At 41.9% G+C, this 25,000-nt stretch overlaps 2 protein-coding genes across 5 annotated transcripts in view; one reads left to right on the forward strand and one right to left on the reverse strand.

Annotated features, from left to right (window-relative positions):
• LOC121862511 overlaps positions 1 to 10,060 on the forward strand; it is a 15,584-nt gene extending 5,524 nt beyond the window's left edge. The window contains exons 2-4 of the mRNA XM_042360817.1: positions 6,947 to 7,182; positions 7,998 to 8,533; positions 8,768 to 10,060. Coding sequence (XP_042216751.1) covers positions 6,963 to 7,182; positions 7,998 to 8,533; positions 8,768 to 10,060 — 2,049 coding nt within the window. The 5' untranslated portion in view covers positions 6,947 to 6,962. The remainder of the gene's footprint in view (positions 1 to 6,946; positions 7,183 to 7,997; positions 8,534 to 8,767) is intronic.
• A 5,481-nt stretch (positions 10,061 to 15,541) lies between these two features.
• Positions 15,542 to 25,000, reverse strand: part of LOC121862366 (dehydrogenase/reductase SDR family member 11-like) — an 81,233-nt gene continuing 71,774 nt past the window's right edge. For all 4 annotated transcript variants that reach the window (XM_042360613.1, XM_042360615.1, XM_042360612.1 and 1 more), the window contains one exon: positions 15,542 to 15,916. In XM_042360613.1, the coding sequence (XP_042216547.1) occupies positions 15,875 to 15,916 (42 nt within the window). In that variant the 3' untranslated portion in view covers positions 15,542 to 15,874. The remainder of the gene's footprint in view (positions 15,917 to 25,000) is intronic.

A 25,000-nucleotide genomic window follows, 5' to 3' on the forward strand; every position in this document is an offset into this window, starting at 1 on the left:
TTGTTGTTGTTGTTGTTGCTGTTGTTGCTGTTGTTGCCGCCAGTTGTTGGTTGTTGGTTGTTTTGTTGTTGCTGTTGTTGTCGTTTTTGCTGTTGCTTGCTTGTTGGTTGTTGCTTGTTGCTTGTTGTTGTTGTTGTTGTCAGTTGTTGTTGTTGTTGCTGTTGTTGTTGTTGTTGCTGTTGTTGTTGTTGTTGTTGTTGCTGTTGTTGTTGTTGCTGTTGTTGTTGTTGTTGTTGTTGTTGTTGTTGTTGTTGTTGTTGTTGCTTGTTGTTGTTGTTGCTTGTTGTTGTTGTTGTTGTTGTTGTTGTTGTTGTTGTTGTTGTTGTTGTTGTTGTTGTTGTTGTTGTTGTTGTTGTTGTTGTTGTTGCTTGTTGTTGTTGTTGTTGTTGTTCCTCAGCCCTCGATGTGGGCCAGTGACCTGTGCCTGTGGGGCTAATTCCTCATGAAAAAAAAAAAAAAAAAAAACGGCTAACAGGCAGATCAGTGGCGAAAGGGATAAAGTAGATAAAGTATAGTAAATTCCAGTGTGCTGACCCATCAACAACAAACTACCTACCCTGGCACTCTGCCTATCCATGATGAGCAAGTAGACGACAGTTTTCTTCGCCCACTGTCACTGAACACTGGTGATTCGATCCTCACTTCTGACATTTCAACAACAAAAATTAAAATAAAATACGAGTACGCAGCAGTAAGACTCGCCAGAAAGAGGCAGTTATTAAACCTGTCCCACTCTGTGTACAGTCTGTACACAGAGCCCAGCGGATCTCACCCTTCGCCCTAGGGTGAGATCCGCTGGGCTGCAGTCCATGTCTTCTTTGTGTGATGGGCGGATACCAAGGAGCACTAAGGGTAGAGCATCCGTCCAGCTGTAGGGGTCGTGCTGTGCCTAGATGGCGTCCTTCAGCTGACGATGAAACCGCTCTCCCATACCGTTGGATTGAGGGTGGTAGGAAGTAGTGTGGAGTCTGGAAGTGCCGAGGAACTGCAGGAGACTTTGCCAGAGTTGTGACTCAAACTGGACTCCTCGGTCAGTGATGACAGTCGTGGGAGGACCGAAACGGGAGACCCAACCAGACAGGAAGGCGCGGACGGCTGACTCTGCTGTAGCATTAGGCATGGGAATGGCTTCTGTCCACCAGGTGAAATGGTCAATGCAGGTGTTGCCGCAGGATGATGGAAGAGGTCCCACGACGTCTAGGTGCACTACCTGGAAGCGTCCTTTGGGTACAGGGAAGGTTTCTAAGGGAGCCTGTGTGGGTCGATGTATCTTAGAGGACTGGTAGGCCAGGCACTGGGTAGTCCGTACACGTGGGTGAATGAATCCATGGATGTGGTCGGTGGCATGCAGCGGTGAGACGCCTAAAGTGACAGAGGTTGTGGAGCTTACCAATCCCCGTCGATGTCACTTCCTCGTGTAGTTACAAGGAGCCTCACACCATCTAGCGTTAGCACCAAAATGTTTATGGTACCAACAGAAGGTAGGTACACTGTGCAGGGGGCTGGCGGCAGCGTCTAAGGCAGGATGGGACGGTAGGACACCGTGCGTGGGTCCTGGGCAGGATCAGCAGCAGGCTTGGAGTAGAGCTGCTCGAGGGTGTCCATCCTGCGGTGTAGAGATTGTAGCAGGTCCCTCATGTCTTACTTTACCTTTACTTTTATCCTCTTCGCCACTGATCGGCTCGTTAGCCGCTTGGGTGATCGGTCACGTCTCTGATTACTTTTCCTTTTCATTTATCCTCTTCACCAAAAGATCGGCTCGTTAACCGGCCAGGTGATCGGTCACTTCTCTGCCATGCACTGTTCGCAAATACTGGGTATGCACCGGCTCCTGAATGTACCTGAACCCGCTCCAGTGTTGGTCAAGTCTTGTCTTGAAAGAGCTCGCACTCAGTGCCGTCACAACACTCTCTGGTAGATTGTTCCAAGAGTTTACAACCCTCACTCCGAAAAAGTTTGCCCTCACAGTTTTCTGGACTTGCGTCTTCTTCAATCTTGAGCTGTGACCCCTTGTGGGGCGAGCGTCCGCCAGCTCCAAGTAAGGAGACTCAACTGAGTAGTGCCCCTTGAGATGCTTATACACCTCAACTAGGTCACCTCTTGCCCGTCTGTAGTATAAGCTAGGCAAGTTCAGGCGCTCCAATCTCTCAGGGTAGCTGAGGTGCCGAAGTGCAGGCATCAGTCTGGTGGCCCTCCTTTGAGGATTTTCAACCAACTGACAGTCCCTAGCATATCTCGGGGACCAGACGGGGTGACAGTACTTCAGATGGGGAAGCACTTCACTCTTTAAAATCGTTACGAAGCACGGACCGTCTAGATATCTGAACGACCTTCTTATGAGGCCCAATAATTTATTTGCCTGGTTTACCTTCTTCTCGCAATTCCCCGATAACTTCAGCTCATTGTCAACATACACACCTAGGTCCTTCTCACATTCAGTCTCAACCAGTGCAGTTTCTTCATCCCGTTGGGACATATGATACGCCTCCTTACCGTTGGTATGCCCCAGGAGCATCCTCTTTCACTTCGTGACATTGAATCTCAGCAGCCATTTCTTCTACCATTCCTGGACCCCACAGAGGTCCTTCTGCAGCTCTTCACAATCCGCTTGGTTCTTAATTTCCCGAAATATCTTGGCGTCATCGGCAAACATTTGTATGGAGGAGTGTATAACGTCAGGCATGTCATTTATGAAACAAACAAACAACAGCGGACCCAATACACTGCCCTGTGGTACCCCACTTGTTACAGGTACAGATGACAATTTCGTGCCATTAATCACCACACACTGCTTGCGGTCATGTAGAAAGTCTTCTATCCACGCTAGGGCATTTCCCTGAATTCCGTACCCTTCCAGTTTGATTTTCAGCCTTTCATGGGGTACACTGTCGAAAGCCTTGGCAAAATCTAGGTAAATATTGTCGATATTACCACCCCATTCCAGAATATGGGTCCAAATATCCAATACCTTGAGCAATTGTGTTAAGCAGGAGCGCCCCGGCTTAAACCGTGTTGGTAATCCTTTACAAGTTTGTTTCAAATTAGATGTTCCATTGCGGCATCTCTGATAATACTCTCAAGTGCTTTACATATTATGCTGGTCAGGCTCACCGGTCTATAGTTGTTCGTGGAGTGACGATCGCCCTTCTTGAAGATAGGACTCACATAAGCCACTTTCCTTTCACTGGGGACCATTTGTTCATCCAGGCATTTACAAAATAGGATCTTCAGGGGCTCTGCAAGCTCGTTGCACAACTCTCTTAGCACTCTAGGATGCACCATGTCAGGGCCGGGACTCTTATGGACCTTTAGCCTGGACAGTTTATTTCTAATACCCTCTTCTGTGAACACAACGTGGGTCAGTGCTGTGTCGAACCGTCTGTCCTCAAACGCAGGAAGGTTAGTTGCATACTCTCTTGTGAACACCGAGGAAAAGAAGCTGTTCAATGCATCGGCTTTATCCTGGTCAGAATCTGCATAACTACCATCCTCAAGCCTCAGGTCTGGTACTCCTACTCGCGTTTTCAATTTCGACTTTGCATAGCGGTAAAACGCCTTTCGGTTTGACTTGACCTCGCTTGCAACCAGCCTCTGGAACTCCTTTTCAGCCCTTCTACACTCTATCTTTGCTTGGTTTCTGGCTCTTGCATACATCCTCCTGTCTTGCTCATCGTTTGACCGAACCCACGTCTTGAATTTCTTGGGTTTTCTTCTTAATTCTGTCGACCGCTGCATGGTTCATGTGTAGGGATCCCCTCGTATTCCTAGAAGCACTGGGTTTGGTCTTCGGTATATATTTATCGATCAAATGGATCACTTTACAAGTTATGATATTCAGCATTATGTCTGCATTCTTGTACCTTAATCAGTCAGGCCAGTTGATACCACTCATCTCTTCCATTATTCCATTGTAATTTCCCTTGTAATATTTGCACCTTGGCCTGGCCTTATGCTGAACTAGGTAACAGTTAAATCTGAATGACAACACAATATGGTGACTGGTGCCAACTGGGGCAAGGTGTTCCAGTTTGGCCACCATACCCTCCTCGTTTGTTTGATGAGGTCAAGTGGCTTGGGTGTTTGCTGCCCTCTGTAATGTGTTGGGTCTCTAACATGTTGGAACAGAAAATTATCACTCAGTTTCTACAAAAAAGAGTAGCATGGTTATTCAAGTCATTTGGGGTGACTTCGTTTCTCGAGTCGATGTCGCCATAGTTAAAGTCCTCCATGATAAGGAGGTGGCTAGAGTTGAGCATTGCCGCATTGTCTATTAAGGCTCTTAAGTTCCTTTGATTTAGTGGGCCACAGTTTGGGGATCTGTAGATACACCTGACAATAAGTAAGTCCCTTCCCTTTAATTTAATTTTACGCCACTTGGACTCTTCAAAAACATCCTCTACCTGTACCCTCGCCTATCTCTCCCTAAGGTTTTGCCTAGCATAGATAACCACACCCCTCTTGCAAGTTTCTTGAGAAAGGTTCGTAAATGAGTCATATCCAGCAATACTGAACTCACATTCCTCTGGGTCGATTCTCCTGTTCTTGTACAACAGTTCTACAACTCCTACAATATCTGGTTGGTGTACCCTTAGTAGTGTTTCAAACTCCTCTCTCTTATCGAGAAACGTGTCAGTATTAGTGTACATGACATTCAAGCCAGAATTTGTTCTTGGTAACGTCTCTGCTCTTAGTAGTAAACCCGCTCCCCCCCCCCCATTCTCAGAAGTTCCAGCATTTGCTAAGCTCACTGTATTTTGCAGGGTGTGGTTAGAAATGTCATTGTTTACACGGCACTCGCCTCCTCCTGTCCGGTAGGCGGAGCTGGTGCCGCCTCCCGGGTGGGGGTTAGAGCGGGTGGAGGGTGCACTGCTGCCCCCTGGCCCTGTGTCGGCACACTTGCTTCCACTACCCTCCCCCTGAGTATAACCCATGTACACCCTTCCCCGTCCTTCCTTGACGCCACCCTCTTCTGCTTCAAGTCCTGCAGGAGCTTCTTGTGCTGTTCCCTCTGCATTACCGTGCGGTCTGGGTGAATGAATACATCCCGAAATGCCTCGCTCCTTGCCAAGTTTTTTGCCTGCCAAATAACCTGCCATATCTCTTCCCCACTCGCTAGTGTGATCCTGAGGGGGCGTTAGTTTGGTGGAATGCTGCTTCTCTGAGGAGCGTTGATCTGGTTGACGAAACCGGAGCCAAGTGATGGTGTGGCCACTGAGTTGTTCGCGGGAGCATTATTTATTTATTTTTATTTATTTTATTTATTTATTTATTTTTTTATGGGGATTAGCCCACCCAGGCACAGGTCACTGACCCACATCAGGGCCTTGGGGAGGAATAATAATATAATAATAGTAATAATATAATAATAGTAATAATATAATAATAGTAATAATATAGTAATAGTAATAATAATAATGTAGGGGTATCGAGATATTAATGTTGTCTAGCACTCAGGATGGAAGGAAACTCTAATGTGGTTTTCTTATATAATATATATAAGTTATATGATAGACAGTCTGGTGCTGGAGATGCCGTGTGGTGGGGAGCAGCTCAGTAGAAGACGTTCGGGAGTATCGTGTTGAAGGAGGTAGATGTGCAGGAGCTTCGTTAGAGAAGGTGTTGCCTGTTGCTGGCCTCCTGGTTGAATGAAATGTTAACAGCGTGGAGCTTGCTGGAGATGTTGCTTGTTCAGGAAGAATGGTCAGAATGAATCTCAATGGAGAGACAGAGCTTATATACACCCGGCAGCAGCCGCCAGTCCTCTATGAGTCATGTTGGGAAAACCCGAGAAGTAGCCGGTGACTAGTTTCGTTGCTAAGATACGGTAACATCTGGGGACAGCTCTCGCTTGGTTGCTAGGGGAGGCGGCACATTGGAATGCGGATACGCTTGGTGGTGGGCTGCTACGCAGTTGTAGGGGAGAATTCCACTACAATAATAATAATAATAATAATAATAATAATAATAATAATAATAATTAATAATAAATAATAAATAATAAATAATAATAGTAATAATAATAATAATAATAATAATAATAATAATAAATATAATTCATATAAAATAAAATTAATAAAAATACAAAATTAAAAATAAAATAATAGTGATAACCATAATAATAATAACACTACAGTAATAATAATAATGATAAAAAACCATAAAGAAATGAAAAAATCAATAGTGAGAAACAACATATGTATGTTGTGTTGTCAAAGTAAGAGAAACAATTGAAATACTGCAATTGTAAATGAGACAAAGTCAGATCAGCAACCTGGGACTTGGTCACAATTTTTGTGATGCCATATGGCAACAGGGTCTACCATTAGACATTATGCTTTCAATATCTTCTCAGGCGATAGTACCTGCCTGTTTGCTAGCTGCCTACTACCTGCCAATGACTAATATATATCAAAGTTCAGACAGACAGACAAATTAAAAAACACGACATTGGAAGCCATACAGACATAAAAAGGCTGTGCAGTAGAGAAGTCCCTTGGCAGCGCATCATAAGGGAGGGAGGGCGAGTAATTGCACCATGGTGATGTCATCAGCAGGTGGAACAAGGTGTGAGGTAACACAACACAACACACCAGGTCAAAAAACTTACTTCAAGCTGGGATGAAATCAATACAGCAACCCTCTCTTTTTTTATGACTCCCTGTTCCAGGTAGGGTTCCTTCTGTGACTGGTAAACTCCAGTGTACTTGAGAAATGTACTGTATAGTACATGTACAAAAAAAAAAAAAAAACAACAACAACAACAACAACTTAGTGTTGACGAAGACAGGGAGGGCATTTTTTTATTCAACGCACATGCAAGTGGAAATAGCAGAGGAAATGGTATACCTGTATAAAATATTTTCTCTCTCATTGAACTATTTACTCATACTGTATATTCGTAGTCACTCCACTCACCTGGAACCACATTATATAAACCACCTCGCAGCTCCTCCAACAGATACATGCATCCGCGGGCAAGATTTGGGACCACCACTCTGTTGCTGGTGCTGTGGTGTGAGGCTGTGGTGGTGAGGGGCGCCTCCACATCCTCCTGGATACACTCCACCACGGCCCTCCACCTTCAGGAACAAAACACGGCATCCCTTGAGGGCGACCCAAAGAATCGCGCACCTTTGTCAACGTCTCCTTCCGATGGCAGCTCGAAGACGCACCAGTTTCCAGGTGATTTGGTTAATTAACCATCCAAGTAATTTTGTTAAATAAGCATCCAGGTGATTTTGTTTATTAAAAATCCAAGTTATTTTGTTAATTAGCCATTCTGGTTATTTTTATAATTAACCATCCTGGTGTTTTGTTGAATAACCATTAAGGTAATTTTCTTAATTAATCGTACATTATTCAGTAAAACTTATCAAATAATTTTAATTTTGAAGTTGTACGACGAAAACCCACAACCCTAACTTAACCTTACCTAATCTGACCAAACTTAACACAATCCAACCTAACCTAACCAAATTTAACCTAACTTAACCTATCCAAACTTATCCTCACCTAGTCTAACCTAACCTGGCCAAACTTAACCAAAATCTCAACAACCCTAACCCAACTAAACTAACCTCTCCTAACCTAAATGAACTAACCTTACTGTCCATACCTAACTTAAGCGAAGTCATAACTAGCCTAAACTAACCTAATCTTGTTCAACTAACGTAAACTAACCCAACCCAATTAATTTAACGAAGCCTAACTAATCTAAATAACTGGAAACGAAATCTGAGCTATTCTGCTATTTTTATTATAGTGATGATGGGATTTTGTTTCCTACAGTTCTTTCTTGTAACGATCTGTTTGTGTACTGTTTTCAAGCATCAAAAATATTAACTGAAAGACAATTTATGGATAATATTGAAATTAGCCCCTTTCCTCTTCCAGCTTATTTCACCTTAAGATTAACTACCATAATACTGACCTGACCTGACCTAGCTGGACTGAATATTTTTGTTAATCCTCTACTATTTTGTTTTCAATCTTCCCAGACAGTCACAGACACAAGCCAAGGACTCACGTCTCCCGGGGAAGTTATCAACATGACTTCTATGACATGAGAAAGGCTTCGAGGGCAACAAGGGATACCATCCTCCGGAATCAACCCTTAGAACGTCACCTGTCGGACCAGGAGACCACACACTCACAGGATCATCTACTGGGCCAGGAGACCACACACTCACAGGATCATCTACTGGGCCAGGAGACCACACACTCACAGGATCATCTACTGGACCAGGAGACCACACACTCACAGGATCATCTACTGGGCCAGGAGACCACACAATCACAGGATCATCTACTGGACCAGGAGACCACACACTCACAGGATCATCTACTGGGTCAGGAGACCACACAATCACAGGATCATCTACTGGACCAGGAGACCACACAATCACAGGATCATCTACTGGACCAGGAGACCACACAATCACAGGATCATCTACTGGGTCAGGAGACCACACACTCACAGGATCATCTACTGGGTCAGGAGACCACACAATCACAGGATCATCTACTGGGTCAGGAGACCACACACTCACAGGATCATCTACTGGACCAGGAGACCACACACTCACAGGATCATCTACTGGGCCAGGAGACCACACAATCACAGGATCATCTACTGGACCAGGAGACCACACAATCACAGGATCATCTACTGGGTCAGGAGACCCACACAATCACAGGATCATCTACTGGGTCAGGAGACACAATCACAGGATCATCTACTGGGTCACAGGATCATCTACTGGGCCAGGAGACCACACAATCACAGGATCATCTACTGGGTCAGGAGGCCACACACTCACAGGATCATCTACTGGGCCAGAAGACCACACAATCACAGGATCATCTACTGGGTCAGGAGACCACACAATCACAGGATCATCTACTGGGTCAGGAGACCACACAATCACAGGATCATCTACTGGGTCAGGAGACCACACAATCACAGGATCATCTACTGGGTCAGGAGGCCACACACTCACAGGATCATCTACTGGGCCAGAAGACCACACACTCACAGGATCATCTACTGGACCAGGGAGACCCACACCTCCACAGGATCATCTACTGGGTGGGAGACCACACACTCCTGGGATCATCTACTGGGTCAGGAGACCACCTCCACAGGATCATCCTACTGGACAGGGGCCACACACTCTGGGATCATCTACTGGACCAGGACCACACACTCTGGGATCATCTACTGGACCAGGGAGACCACACAATCACAGGATCATCTACTGGACCAGGAGACCACACAATCACAGGATCATCTACTGGGTCAGGAGACACACAATCACAGGATCATCTACTGGGTCAGAGACCACGTCAGGATCTCACTGGGTCAGGAGACCACACACCACAGGATCACATCTGGGATCATCTACTGGGTCAGGAGACCACACAAATCACAGGATCATCTACTGGGTCAGGAGACCACACAATCACAGGATCATCTACTGGGTCAGAGTTAATCCTGGGATCATCTACTGGGTCGAGACCACACACTCACAGGATCATCTACTGGGTCAGGAGACCACACACTCACAGGATCATCTACTGGACCAGGAGACCACACATCACAGGATCATCTACTCAGGAGACCACACAATCACAGGATCATCTACTGGGTCAGGAGACCACACAATCACAGGATCATCTACTGGGTCAGGAGACCACACAATCACAGGATCATCTACTGGGTCAGGAGACCACACAATCACAGGATCATCTACTGGGTCAGGAGACCACACAATCACAGGATCATCTACTGGGTCAGGAGACCACACAATCACAGGATCATCTACTGGGTCAGGAGGGGATCATCTACTGGGCCAGAAGACCACACAATCACAGGATCATCTACTGGGTCAGGAGACCACACAATCACAGGATCATCTACTGGGTCAGGAGACCACACAATCACAGGATCATCTACTGGGTCAGGAGACCACACAATCACAGGATCATCTACTGGGTCAGGAGGCCACACACTCACAGGATCATCTACTGGGCCAGAAGACCACACACTTACAGCAACTAAACCCCTTAAGGGCTCTGATCACACCCTTGGTCTTGCGACAACAGAAAAAGAACACTTCCCTGGATCCACAGTCACCATCGCAGCCAGTTTCTTCTTCTTTGTTCCAGACTCTATTTATTACAGTACCTGTCCCTAACACCCCAGAGTTGATGTCATACCTTAGAGGATCATTAGAAAATGTTGGAATACCTATCTCATCTCTCGTTAGATACAACCAGCAGGAAAACTCAGGTAGGAATTTCTTTCAAGATGGCAATGTTGGAAATGTAGCTCCTAGACAACCCCAACCTCTTCCCACGAAAACAGAAGCAATTCACTCAAGACCACATTTTCCCCAAATTACCTTTAATGTCGGACCAGGAACTTCATTGAATGTGTCTTTCAGGGATTTGTTGGTTTCCTTACATCCATCTCCTCGACCTTCTCAACCACCACTCCTTCCCTCCTCTCAACCATCCCAACCACCACTCCTTCCCTCCTCTCAACCATCCCAACCACCACCCTATCCCTCCTCTCAACCATCCCAGCTGGTGCCCTCTTCTTCTCATCAACCCATCCAACCTTTCCGCAGTCTGACAATGGCACAGGAAAAAGACCTCATTCCAAGAATCGGCTTGTTTCCCAACTTCATAGACCAAACCCACATGACTCGCGTTCTTACAAATGATACCCACAACATAATCATTTTCCCAACTAGCACTCCTCCCCCTCGACCACTAGATGCTCCAGAGACTTCAGTACCACAAACACTTCCACCTCCCTTTGTCCTGACTTCTGCAACCCCAAGACCCTTAATAGATGAGTTCCTTTCAGAGCACACAACCCTAAAGCCACAGATACCCAGTAGCCAAATGCCAATCTCATTCCTTCCCACGCTTAATCAAACATTCCCAATACCAGACGATTCCTTCCAGTTGACAACCCCTCTTTCCCCTGTGCCATCCACTCTTCCTACACCAGGATTTATTGACGTTCGGATCTCAATCAAAGCTCCGTTTATTAATTGTCCTGGTATGTGTCAACTGAGAGACCCTGAGACAAATAACTGTCTGGACGACTTTGTGTGTAAAATGATTAGAGATGTATTGGTGAAGTAGACCTATAGTAATTCTTAGTACAGTATTGTGCAAAATGTAGACAAAAAAATTCATTAGACTAAACTTACACGTCCTGGTTTTGTGTAATGTCAATAGAATTTTAATGAGATGGAAGTTGCTTGTCCAAGTGTTATAATTAGCAAAAAATTAAAGAGATTTTGATACAGTTTCCTGTAAGTTTTAGAGGAAGTTTGGTGTGATGATTACTTGTCCAAGTTATGTATGACATAAATTTCTAGAGAATCTAGCATATAAATTTTTCTTCTTACCTGTACAGTACTTGTATTACACCATCAGAAAGTCAGTGACTTTGATATGAATGACAGCCATTATACAATAGTGTACCTATTATCTAGAGTGAAATTTTGTCACTTCAAAATAAATGTATACATCCTATCAGAAGTATACATTGGCACATCTTAACACAGGATACACTGATATAAAACTTAATTGACAGTCAGAGGAAATAAAGTTACGGAGTGTGTGTAATAATAATAATAATAATAATAATAATAATAATAATAATAATAATAATAATTAATGGTTTATTGAAAAAGTTCTGCAGCCCGAAGGCTGAAAATATACATTGGACATAAATGACTTATTACATACATTGGTTGTTTAACAAAAGCCTTCATTAGAGAAAGGTAAAGGAACATACAGTGAACATTCAGATTAATGTAGGTGTTGAACAGCAAACACGTAGTGTAGTAACTCTCTCCCAGATGGTGTTAGGAGGGACCTATGTGGTGTAGTAGTTCCCTCAGATGGTGTTATGAAGGACCTGATGTGGTGTAGTAATTCCCTCACAGATGGTGTTATGAGGGGCCTCATGTGTAGTAATTCCCTCACAGATGGTGTTATGAGGGGCCTCACGTGGTGTAGTAATTCCCTCATAGATGGTGTTACGAGGGGCCTCACGTGGTGTAGTAACTCCCTCACAGATGGTGTTATGAGGGGCATCACGTGGTGTAGTAATTCCCTCACAGATGGTGTTATGAGGGGCCTTGACGTGGTGTAGTAATTCCCTCACAGATGGTGTTATATGAGTGAGGTGTGGCCCCAGGCCTTCCTATCGTAGACGGATTAACACATCGCTGGTTGTTGGGTCTCACAGGCCGTTATTACTGGGTACCTGGGACCTCATTGTGTGAAGGTTAACTTGAGTATGACTGTTACTGTTGAGTTTTTCTCACTGACTTAAACACTGTTCACCAATGTTCACCTCTGTTTAACACTGGTTCCATTCTTTTCCTAAATGAAATTGTAACTTCTGGCGAGAACTTGTTGATATTCCGGTGGGGAGAAGTGGTTCAGGGGAGGGGGTTGGTATGGGCCAACTTAACAGTTGACCTGGCCGCTCCGAGAGGAGCGCCAGGTACGTCTTGACCCTTCGGTGGTCAAGGATGTAGTGTGTGTGTGTGTGTGTGTGTGTGTGTGTGTGTGTGTGTGACTTCATATCTCAATAAGGTACAGTACTCCTCAACATACTAATTAAGGATCTGGGGCCATAAAGTAGAAATTGTAGGAATTACGTATCCTATCTACTCTTGGAAATTTTTCAATCGTGTTACAACCCTAATTACTGTACGTGTGTCTTGTAATTTTTCATGCTGATTTTTTAATTATTCTGAATATACTAAAGTAATCAAGCACATTAGGTTCCAAATCCAAGATAATTTTCTTGTGGCTATAATTTTGCTGGAAACAAATGCGCATGAAGCAATTTCACATGACTGTATACATAAACCTGGAAGCAAAATTACTTTACACACCTCTTTAATCACACACACAAAAAAGCATATAATCTCTGACATCTACTTTATGGTACAGCTCGTTAGTCACATCTCTATTACACACTGTTGGCAAGTACTGAGCATGTACTGGCTCTAGAATGTATCTGTACCTGTACCTGTGCCAATTACATTTCAGGATGCTATCATCCTCCCAAATTCTGAAATAAATATGTTAGGTCTCACCATTTCCTCCAATATGTCCAGGAAATCACACATCCTTAGTATAACTAAAGCTGCCTCCCGAAAGTTGGGATTGCTGTACAGATGCCGCAGCTATTTCACTCCTGAGCAGTTGCTCCAAGTATATAAGGGATTCATTCGTCCTAACTTGGAGTACTGCTCTCATATCTGGGGTGGCTCTTCTTCTGTCCAACTATTAGATAGGGTGGAATCAAAGGCATTTCGTCTTATTAACTCTCCCCCTTCTCTTCGCCGCAATGTTGCTTCACTCTCTCTCTTTTACAGGTACTTTAACGGGCAAAGTTCAGTGGATTTGGCATCCTGTGTACCGCCGGCAAGTCCGTGGGTTTGTAACACACGTCTTGCCCGCGGTGCCCACCGTTTCTCTGTGGATGTCGATCACACTAGAATAACCCGTTATAGTACCTCCTTCTTTCCTCACACAACCAAACTGTGGAATGCTCTGCCTTCTTCTGTTTCCATTCTCTTACAATCTATCTCACTTTAAAAAGCTGGTTTTCCGGCATCTTCGTGGTGTAGATTAATACAGTACAGTTGGTCCTCATATTACGCGGTTAATGTAACCCGGAGGGTACCGCGGAAAGTGAGAAACGCGTAAAGTGAATAACATAACATATGGGATTAATTGAAATGGAGTCCGGGCCGATCCCCAAACTCCACTTTTTGACGACACACAACTATGTTGTAGTAAAAATATTATCTTAACTTTATGATGGCATGCACACACAATTAATAATTAAGAAATATCAATAATATTAGGTTTTTTAACACTTACATTAGTAGAAAAGATGGCTGGGCACACGGGGATGGGCGGTTGGTTCCGAGGCAGAGGGCAGATTATTGGCCCTCACCTGTATCACTTGTATCAATTGTATCACTATCCACCACAGAGGCTTGCAGGGCCTCTTTGTCAAACCCCCCAAAGTTCATATAAGTCCATATCCTCACTATAATTATCACTATCACTGACTTGGGCCGGCTGTAGTGGGTGGCGGGTGAAGAACTGGTCATGTTTTGATGACTGGGCGACCTTGTGCGCACCATTTTCGCGCCTCTTACACAACATGGCGGATGGCGGGAGGTTTGGATCCAAAAATGGCGCGGCTTGCCAGCCGCTCTCCACGTAATGGGGTTCACGACCGCGGAATGTGAAAATGTTAGGTTCTGGCAAGGCACCGCGTTAACGGTGAAACGCGGAATGCGGGACCGCGTAATATGAGGACCAACTGTATAACCTTTTTTTTCTATATTTTCAATTTCTTTCCATTCTTTTTTTTTCGCCCCCAGGCTCCATTGTGGGTCGTTTGACCTGTGCCCGGATGGGCTAATTCCCGTGTAAAAAAAAAAAAAAAAATCAAGACTGGTCTTGAAAGAGCTCACACTTGGTGCCGTCACAACACTCTCTGGCAGGTTGTTCCAAGAGTTCACAACTCTCATTCCGAAAAAATTTGCCCTCACAATTTTCTGGACTTGTGGCTTCTTCAACCGTGAGTTGTGACCCCTTGTGGGCTTGGCATCTGCCAACTCCAGGTAAGGATACTTAACCGAGTAGTGCCCTCTGAGATGTTTATAAACTTCAATTAGGTCACCCCTTGCTCTTCTATAATACAGTATAAAAAAATTTTTGTTTTCATAAAAGAATTAAGCTCACATCATTTCGTATATCATACAGAAATATTTTGTTGATTGATATTTTTTAGATAAGATCTTGTACAAAATTTACTCAGTATCATTATGATATCGAATTCAACTTTCAAACACAATTAGAACAGATTCTATGGATAAAAGTTATAAATTTTTTCACTTGCCGTAAATATTTTCACTCATGGCCGCAGCCTGATATAATAGGAGAATGACAAGAGAATCATACAGAGTAGAAGAGTGTTTGTTTTGGTTTACATTATTACTGCACTATAATTGTCTATTGATGAAAAATAGAAGCACAAAATACATGTTAATAATAAAGTACAGTACTGTACTTATTATTAACATATCATAAGGCGATTGAATCTTGAGGTGATGAGGTGGAGCGGAAGTTATATTTTCACTGCTAATATCAGTGACTATACAGTATGTACTGTATACACTATTCATATTTCTTAAGACATTTCTACTGCATCCTCGGAGGCAGCTGTTGAGTTACCCTCCTGTGGCTTCCACAAACTTTTACCCATACAGTACTGTACTAACCTGATTATGGTTGCATTTTTCCAAGTTGGGGATACATGTGTCTAGTTTGCAAGGGGATCTGGATAGGAAAGTCCGGGTTAGAGGGAGTTTACTGTACATGTACAATACTGTAATAATGCAAGTTGTGAAAATTTATGATCTCTGCGCATGGAAAAAATAGCCAAAGGGTTAAGAGATAGGATAATTAAAAATTTTCAGACAGAAGTGACAATTTATAGTAATCTCAATTTGTTTTTCCACAAACCCCAAGATAATCTGTACAATACTACAACAGTAGGAACAAGAAGAAAAACTAAATGTTAAAGTAACAGAATATTGATTCCTTTAATTAGTAAAGTAACAAATAATAAACAATTTCAAAAAATTACAAATGGAGTAAAACTAATTTCAATACTAGTGAACTTTACCAACATGATACTGTACTGTTAACCTCATCTTGCCTTACTAGCTGCGCTGCAACTACATTACCCTCAGGGCCAACTGGAAAGTAAATTGCATACCCAGGCCACAGTTTTATGCTTCAGGTCTTGTTAAAAAGCTTGTTCCGTTGGCCTGATGAGAATATCACAAATCTGTGAAAGAAAAGTCAATATTTAGAATTTTATAGTGATGGGGAGTCACAGGAATCTACTGCTCAAAGAACAAATCTCACTTAACCTACGTGCATCAGCCTGGATAAAGTGCTACTGTAGTATATGAATTATTTGAGCCATGAAGAAATGAAGGAATACCCATTTCTGGACTGATGCTTTTGATAAAGTTAAGAAGTTTCGCGAAAAACTGAAAATTCACAGCACTGACTTCAAAATTTAAAAGGGCATGGCATTTGATGCCTTAGAGCCAGTTGTTACACTTGATTGCTCCATTCCTCTGTCATGTATTACTGGCAGTCTCCACATCTCTCAACCTTTATTTAATTCCAAAATTTCCCTCACAACTCTATACTTTTATTGTACATTACAATGCTGTAAAATTCAAGAACTTAGAATAATTTCTTGCCTTAATTTTCCAGATATTGCATGAAAAATAGTAGGGGGAGAAAGAGGAAAATCAAGCAACTGGTTGAGTGACTGTGTAAATGATGGTGTGAGGTGTGCAATGATTCAACAGTACTTGCCTTCACATGAATTTAAGGCGTTATAAGTAGGGGCAGATCCAGGGAGGATCTTGGGGGTCCGGAACCCCCCTTTTCATCAGAAAATTACAATAATTTTTCTTTAATACAGTACTGTATTGTACTCAAGCATTTCTGTATAGTAAAAAGTAATTACTATTGACCTCAGAATATTTCCTAATATCAAGTGCACATGGCCTCAAAATACCCATGAAATTAGTCAGATTAAAAAAGGAAAAAAAAACGTGGGGGGGGCCTTCCACCCCCCTCTCCCAGCTAGGTGGGCTGGCTGTGATCACCATGTTCTCTCACCCACAACTTCTTAGACTCTCTCCTTTTGATATTCCTGGATCCACCCATGATATGGTGATTGAAGGAGAATGATGACATTGAAAGTTTCTTTGTAAACTCAATAAAAATTTTAGTGTTGGAAAAAGTTATTTAATTTAGTTTATATGTATTTGCAGAAACTAATAATATAACCAAACTCACACAAGTAGTCTGGTTTATTACATGCTTTCCTAGGACAGCTGTTCATGATAGTATCCATTGTGTACAATATCCACTTAATGGAAGCCTAGCTCTTGGTACCAAACTTTTCTGTTGACAGACACTTTACTGTACAGTACTGTATAAAAGAATACAACTATGTACAGTAAAGTGTGTCAACTTTATCAGAAGTGTTACACACAACTGATCATAATTCATAATTTGCCTTATTCCAAATTATGGAGATTTTAGTGACAGTGATAACTAACATCATGCATGACTTCATTCAATCAAAAGCAGATGAAGCAAATATTAGCTTCAACATCTTGCTTTTTAATCATATAGGTTAACCACTGAATTTCCGGCAATCACTGGTCGGGAACCTCTGATGGTCCAAACAGTTTTACGGTAGTGGAGCTTCAAATTTAATGTGCATCTATAGTGAACAAAAGCTATCGGGGCCATGCTCGCGGTAGGCTAACCTTATCGGGCTGTGAGGTGACATGATAATTTTTAAATTCGAAATTTCTTAGAAATATAGGGCTTTTTTTGTTTCTTTTTTACTCAATTACATGTCCACACAATCATACATACAGAATGTGCAAAAACAAACTTATCGTAAAGTAAAAAACATAATAGGAAACAAACTTTCTTTGTGTAGGTAATAAGAATTCACACTTTACACTAAGTGGGGGAGGGCAGAGTGAGGGATCTCGGTTCTCTCTCATGTGTAGTCAAACAAAATATACAGGTATATACAGTGGTCCCTCGGTTAACGAGCACAATCCGTTCCAGCAGGTTGCTCGTTAACCGAAACCATTGTTTTAATGGGTTTTTGGACAATTGGTTCCAGCTCACCGAAAATTGCCTAAATTCAACAAAAATTTTTAGAAATTGACACTTACCTTGAGGTGTGCATGTAGAAGGCTCCTGGGTAATGATGCTAATGTGAATTTGAAGTGGTAGGTGGAGGAGAAAGGAGAAGAGAAGGAAGTGGAGGAGGAGAAGGGAGAAGAGAAGGAAGTGGAGGTGGAGGTGGAGGAGGAGAAGGGAGAAGAGAAGGAAGTGGAGGTGGAGGAGGAGAAGGGAGAAGAGAAGGAAGTGGAGGCGGAGGAGGAGAAGGGGAGAAGTGGGAGGAGGAGAAGGGAGAAGAGAAGAAGTGGGAGGTGGAGGAGGAGAAGGGAGAAGAGAAGGAAGTGGGAGGGGAGGAGGAGAAGGAGAAGAGAAGGAAGTGGGAGGTGGAGGAGGAGAAGGGAGGAGAAGGGAAGTGGAGGTGGAGGAGGAGAAGGGAGAAGAGAAGGAAGTGGAGGTGGAGGAGGAGAAGGGAGAAGAGAAGGAAGTGGAGGTGGAGGAGGAGAAGGGAGAAGAGAAGGAAGTGGAGGTGGAGGAGGAGAAGGGAGAAGAGAAGGAAGTGGAGGTGGAGGAGGAGAAGGGAGAAGAGAAGGAAGTGGAGATGGAGGAGGAGAAGGGAGAAGAGAAGGAAGTGGAGGTGGAGGAGAAACATTTTACTGCTTCTTGGAAGGTGACTCACCTTCCATGAAAATGTCAGGAAACTCTGGACTGACATTTTCTCCACCATGAACATCCTCTCTCCTTCTTGAAGTGGAAGGCTGAGGGATAGCATCTTGTTCCCTCTGCCTTTTACTGAAGAAAGTGTCAATTGTGGTCTGTGGGGCATCTCTCCTCCTCATCATTAAGTTATGCTTAAAGAAGGAGACCACTGAGTCCTCAACATGACACAAAGTAAGTTCAGTTTTTTCCACATCTGGGTGCTTTGAAGCCAGTTTCCTGAACTTCTCCCAGTAGTAAAGAACATCTTAAACTCTTCAGTTGACATATGGTCATCACTTTCAATTTCCTCCTCACCACTGTCAGCCTCTAACATCTCATCCAGCTGCTTCAAGTCATCAGGAGTAAGTTCCTCCTCATGAGACATCACAAGCTCTTCGACATCATCCTCTTCCACTTCAAGGCCCAATGACTGACCAATGGACACAATCTCCTGGTCCAACTCTGTTTCTTCCTCAAATCCCTCAAAATCATGGACTACTGATGGCCACAGAGCTTTCCATGAAGAATTGAGGGATCTAGTGGAGACTTCTTGCCATGATGACACAATCAATTTTACAGCCTCCAGGATGTTGAATTGTGTCTTCCAAAACTGTTTCAGTGTTAGTTCAGGATCATTGGAAGTTGCCTGATGACACCTCCTCAACATTTTCTTCATGTACAACTTCTTGAAGTCGCTGATCACATTCTGGTCCATTGGCTGTATGATTGATGTCGTGTTGGGAGGCAAAAACAACACTTTCACAATGTCAAATTGATACTCCAAAGTTCTGGCAAGTTCAGGGTCATGACCAGGAGCATTATCCATGAGGAGAAGAGCCTTTAAAGGGAGTTTATTGGTGGTTAGGTAGCTCTTGACAGAAGGGCAAAACACATCAACAGCCCATTCATTAAAGAGCTGTCTTGTCACCCATGCCTTACGGTTGGACTTCCAATAAACTTCAAGCTTTGTTCTCACCACTTTCTGTTGCTTGAACACCCTGGGGTTTTCAGAGTGGTAGACAAGCATAGGCTTCAGTAGGAAATCCCCTGAAGCATTGGCACCAAGCAATAGAGTGAGACGGTCTTTCATGGGTTTATGCCCAGGTAAAGAGGCTTCATGTTTGGTGATGAATGTTCTTTTGGGCATCTTTTTTCAGAACAGCCCAGTTTCGTCCACATTGAACACTTGCTGTGGAAGATAATTTTCTTCTTCCATCAGTTCTTTAAATTCCACTAAAAACTTTGCTGCCCCTTCCTTATCAGCACTAGCAGCCTCACCATGCCTAACAACACTGAAAATGTCACTTCTTTTCTAAAATTTTTCGAACCAGCCTTTGCTGGCCCGAAAATCTTCAAATTCTGTGCCTGAAGAACCAGGTTGATCTGTCTTTAAATGTTCGTGAATCTCCCTGACTTTTCACAAATGAATTCAGTAGAAACTGAATCACCTTTCATCTGTTTTTCCCTAATCCAGATGAGAAGTAACCTCTCAGTTTCTGCAATTAGGGATCTACTTTTAAACACTGGTAGATTTGTCTCTCACTTTCACTTCTTTAAATTTGTCTTTCAGCAAGAATTGTCGACACAGTTGATGTCGATATGCCAGGAATCCAATGCTCTGTTTGTTCATTTGAGGGATAATAAGCATTGCATTGACTAGGATAATGCCTCCTCAATATTACCTTGTAATTCAATTGACAGTAGGAACATTATAGAATCTAGTCTCATTAAACATACCGAATCAGTCAACATGAATTTGAATAATGTCATGTACAAACTGGATAATTTCGTAATTAAGAAGATTTGTAACCAGGTGAGAAGGTTGGGTAAGCTTACCCGCTGACCTGACTACCGACTGCTCTTGGTGCTTTTGAAGATTAGTAGGGTCATTACCTAATACCTGACCATTGTGGACTTGATCTCACCTCCTCTGTATATATATATATATATATATATATATATATATATATATATATATATATATATATATATATATATATATATATATATATATATATATATATATATATATATATATATATATATATATATATATATATATATATATATATATATATATATATATATATATATATATATATATATATATATATATATATATATAGACCTTGTTTTTGTACTTCTCCTTAGTCTGTACTCACCTGAAGATGTGAATTACAAGCACTTGGGAACTTCGTGTTTTCTTCTTTCCTTGGTTATCATATATATATATATATATATACATATATATATATATATATATATATATATATATATATATATATATATATATATATATATATATATATATATATATATATATATATATATATATATATATATATATATATACAGTTGTACCCCACTTAACGGGGACAATAGAACCCAGGGTCGTTTAAGTGAAATCGCGTTAAGTGAACAACAGAACATATGGGATTAATTCCAATAGAAACCAGCCCGACCCCAAACTCCACTTTTTGAGGACACATAACTATGTTGTAGTAAAAATAACATCTTAATTTTATGATGGTACATACACACAATTATACTTAAGAAATAGAGAAATACAGTCGCAAGTTAATGTCCATTCAAATAATGGACTCAACTCCCTCCCTCTTCTCACACTACACTGCTGGCTCTTCCCTCTCTGAGAAATTTTTGGGGAAAACCACTAAATTTTAATAAATAATACCTCAAACTAAAGTTAGGATAATACAATTGACATTGCTGGATTCCTTGTAAGACCAGGAATATTTTGAATATAAATGTCATATATTTTTGCACAAAAGATAACATATGTATTTAGAAACATTTTATCTAAAAATTTGTATGTCTAATGCAAAATATATGATGTTTATATTCAAAATGATCCAAATTAAAAATTCCAGCAATGTCAATTATATTCTGGCCGGGTAATTTGTATGAATTTTATGAGCTAAAACAAATATCTTCAGTTAATAAAAAAGAAAAATATTCTTCACGACACTATCTGTCAATCAAAGTACCCCACCATGCCTCCCCCCTCTTCCAACCTCGCGGTCAGTCCCAACCCTCCCCCCACCCCACACCAATCCTCCCTTCAAGAGAAAGAGTGGGTGAAAAAATAAATTTTAACATTTTGTATTAAATAAAACCTCAAACTAAAGTTAGGATAATATAATTGTCATTGCTGGATTCCTTGTAAGACAGGAATATTTTGAATATAAATCATATATTTTGCACACAAGATAACATATTTACTCAGAAAACATTTTATCTAAAATTTGTATGTCTAATGCAAAATATATGATGTTTATATTCAAAATGATCATCAAATTATAAGAATTCCAGCAATGTAAATTATATTCTAACCGGTAATTGTATGAATTTTATGAGCTAAAACAAATATCTTCAGTTAATAAAAAAAAATATTCTTCACAGGGTAACAGATGGTCGGTCGGTCCCTCCCTCCCCACCCCCACCAACCGTCCCAAAGGAGATTGTGGGAAAACCAGAATATTTAACTTTTAGTAATAAATAATACCTCAAACTAAAGTTAGGACATTGCTGGATTCCTTGTAAGACCAGGAATATTTTTAATATAAATGTCATATATTTTGCACAAAAGATAACATATTTACTCAGAAAACATTTTATCTAAAATTTGTATGTCTAATGCAAATATATGATGTTTATATTCAAAATGATCACAAATTATAAAATTCCAGCAATGTAAATTATATTCTGGCGGGTAATTTGTGTATGAATTTTGAAGGCTAAAACAGGCAGTCAGGCAGGGTGGTGGTGGGCGAATCTAAAAATAAGCGCCTCCGACGTACACTCACAGCGTATATGTGGAAAAAATCGTGTTGAGTGAAAGTTCAGCATCAACATATGAAAAAACAGCGTTAAGTGAAACGTTAGAGGTAATACTGCATGTATGTGTATATATATATATATATATATATATATATATATATATATATATATATATATATATATATATATATATATATATATATATTATATATATATATATATATATATATATATATATATATATATATATATATATATATATATGATCCGCAAAAGATCGGCTCGCTAGTCAGCTCGGCGATTTCTGTCAATGAGACTGTTGGGTAAATACTGGGCATGCACTGCCTTTAATGTACGTGAACTCCGCCCAGTGTTGGTCAAGTCTTCTTAAAGAGTTTCACACACTGGTGCTCACAACACTCTTGGTAGATTGTTCTAAGAGTTTACAACCTCACTCCTAAAAAGTTTGCCTCACGGTTTTGACTTATGGGTTTTTTCAATCTTGAGCTTTGTGACCTCAGGCGAAAGGCCCGCCAGCGCTCCAAGTATGACACTCAACTGAGTAGTGCCCCTGAGATGCCAAGAGTACACCTCAACTAGTCCCCTCGTCTGGCCTGTAGTATAAGCTAAGAAACAGGGCGCCTCCAATCTCTCACAGGGTAGCTGAGGTGCCGAGCGCAGGCACCAGTCTGGTGGCCCTCCTTGAACATTTTCAACCAACTGACAGTCCCTAGCATATCTCGACCAGATGGGGTGACACCAGATGGGGGAAGCACTTCACTCCTGAAGATCATTAGGGACCTAACGCCTAGATATCTGAACTAATCTTCTTATAAGACCCAATAATTTATTTGCCTGATTTACCTTCTTCTCACAATGTCCCAAGAACTTCAGCCTATTGTCAACATACAGCACCTAGGTCCTTCTCACACACAGTCTCAATCTAGTGCATTTTTCTTCCATCCTGCTGGGGACATGATATACCTCCTTACTAAGGGTACCCCCCAGGTGCATCCTTACACTGCGGGACATTGAATCTCTGCAGCCATTTCTTTTTTCACCATTCCTTTAGCCCACAGAGGTCCTTTCTCTGCAGCTCTTTCACAGTCCGCTGGTTCTTAATTTCCCGAAATAACTTGCCATCATCGGGCAAAACATTTGTATGGAGGAGTGTACAGCCAGGCATGTCATTTATGAAACAAACAAACAACAGCGGGCCCAATACACTGCCCTGTGGTACCCCACTTGTTACAGGTAATGTATTTTACTAATTCGCGCTATTAATCACCACACACTGCTTGGCGTCAGCAGAGAAAAGTCTTTATCCACGCTTAGGACATTTCCCTCAATTCCACATAATTTCTTCCAGTTTGATTTTCAGCCTGGGGGTACATCAGTCGAAAAAGCCTTGGCAAAATCTACGAATATTGTCGCATATTTCCACCCCTTTTCCAGAAATGGGTCCAACAACTACCTTGAGCAATTGTGTTATAAGAGCTACTTCCGCATAAAAACCGTGTTACAATTCACATACTTTAGATGTTCCATCGCGTACCACTGATAATACTCTCAAGTACTTTATGACATTATGCTGGTCAGGCTCACTGGTTCATAGTTGTTCGTGGGGACATCATTTTCTTGAAGATAGGACTCGATAAGCCACTTTCCATTCACTGGGGACCATTTGTTCATCCAGGCATTGCCAAAAACAGGATCTTTCAGGGGCTCTGCAAGCTCGTTGCAACAACTCAATTAGCACTCTAGGATGCACCATGTCAGGGGCCGGACTCTTATGGACCTTTTAGCCCGGGACAGTTTATTTTAATACCCCTTCTGTGAACATAATGTGGGTCAAGTGCTGTGTCGAACTGGCCTGTCCTAAACGCAGGAAGGTTAGTTGTGATCTCTCAGAACACTGAAGAAAAGAAGCTGTTCAATGCCCCAGCTTTATCCTATGGTCAGAAATCATGAACTCATCATCTTTCAAGCCTCAGGTCTGATACCTCCTACTGCTGCTTTTCAATTTTGACTTTGGTATAGCGGTAAACGCTTTGGGTTTGACTTGACCTCAAGGTGCAACCAGCCTCTGAACTCCTTTTTCAGCCCTCCCTACACTCCATCTTGCTTGGTTTCTGGCTCTTGCATACACCTCTTGTCTTGCTCATTTGACCCAACCCACGCCTCTTTGAATTTCGTTTTTCTGAATTGTCGACCAACAGATGGTTCATGTGTAGTGATCCTCAGATTCTTGTAGGGCTAATTGCCTGACCTTAGTATATTTATCGATCAATATTTTTAATAGCGATGACTTGTTTGTTCTATGCTTCTTGTTCCTTAATAAGTCAGGCCAGTTGATACCGTACATTTTCCTTCATCCCATTGTAATTTCCTTGTAATATTTGCACTCTTGGCCTGGCCTTATTCTGAATCTAGGTAACAGTTAAATTTGAATGACAACACTGTATGGTGGATTGGTGCTAACTAGGCAAGGTAGCCCTGTTTGGGCTACCATACCTTCTCAAGTGAAAGCAGGATGAGGTCAAGTGGGTTTGGATGTTTGCTCTCTGTAATGTGTCGGGTCTCTCACATGTTGGAACAGAAAATTATCTCTCAGGAGTTTCTACAAAAAAGAGTAGCAGGGTTATTCAAGTCATTCGGGTGGACTTTGCTTCTCCAGTCGATGCTCTATAGTTAAAGTCCCCAT

This window comes from Homarus americanus, unplaced genomic scaffold, assembly GCF_018991925.1.
Source record: "Homarus americanus isolate GMGI-L3 unplaced genomic scaffold, GMGI_Hamer_2.0 scaffold31037, whole genome shotgun sequence".
Lineage (NCBI taxonomy): Eukaryota > Metazoa > Arthropoda > Malacostraca > Decapoda > Nephropidae > Homarus > Homarus americanus.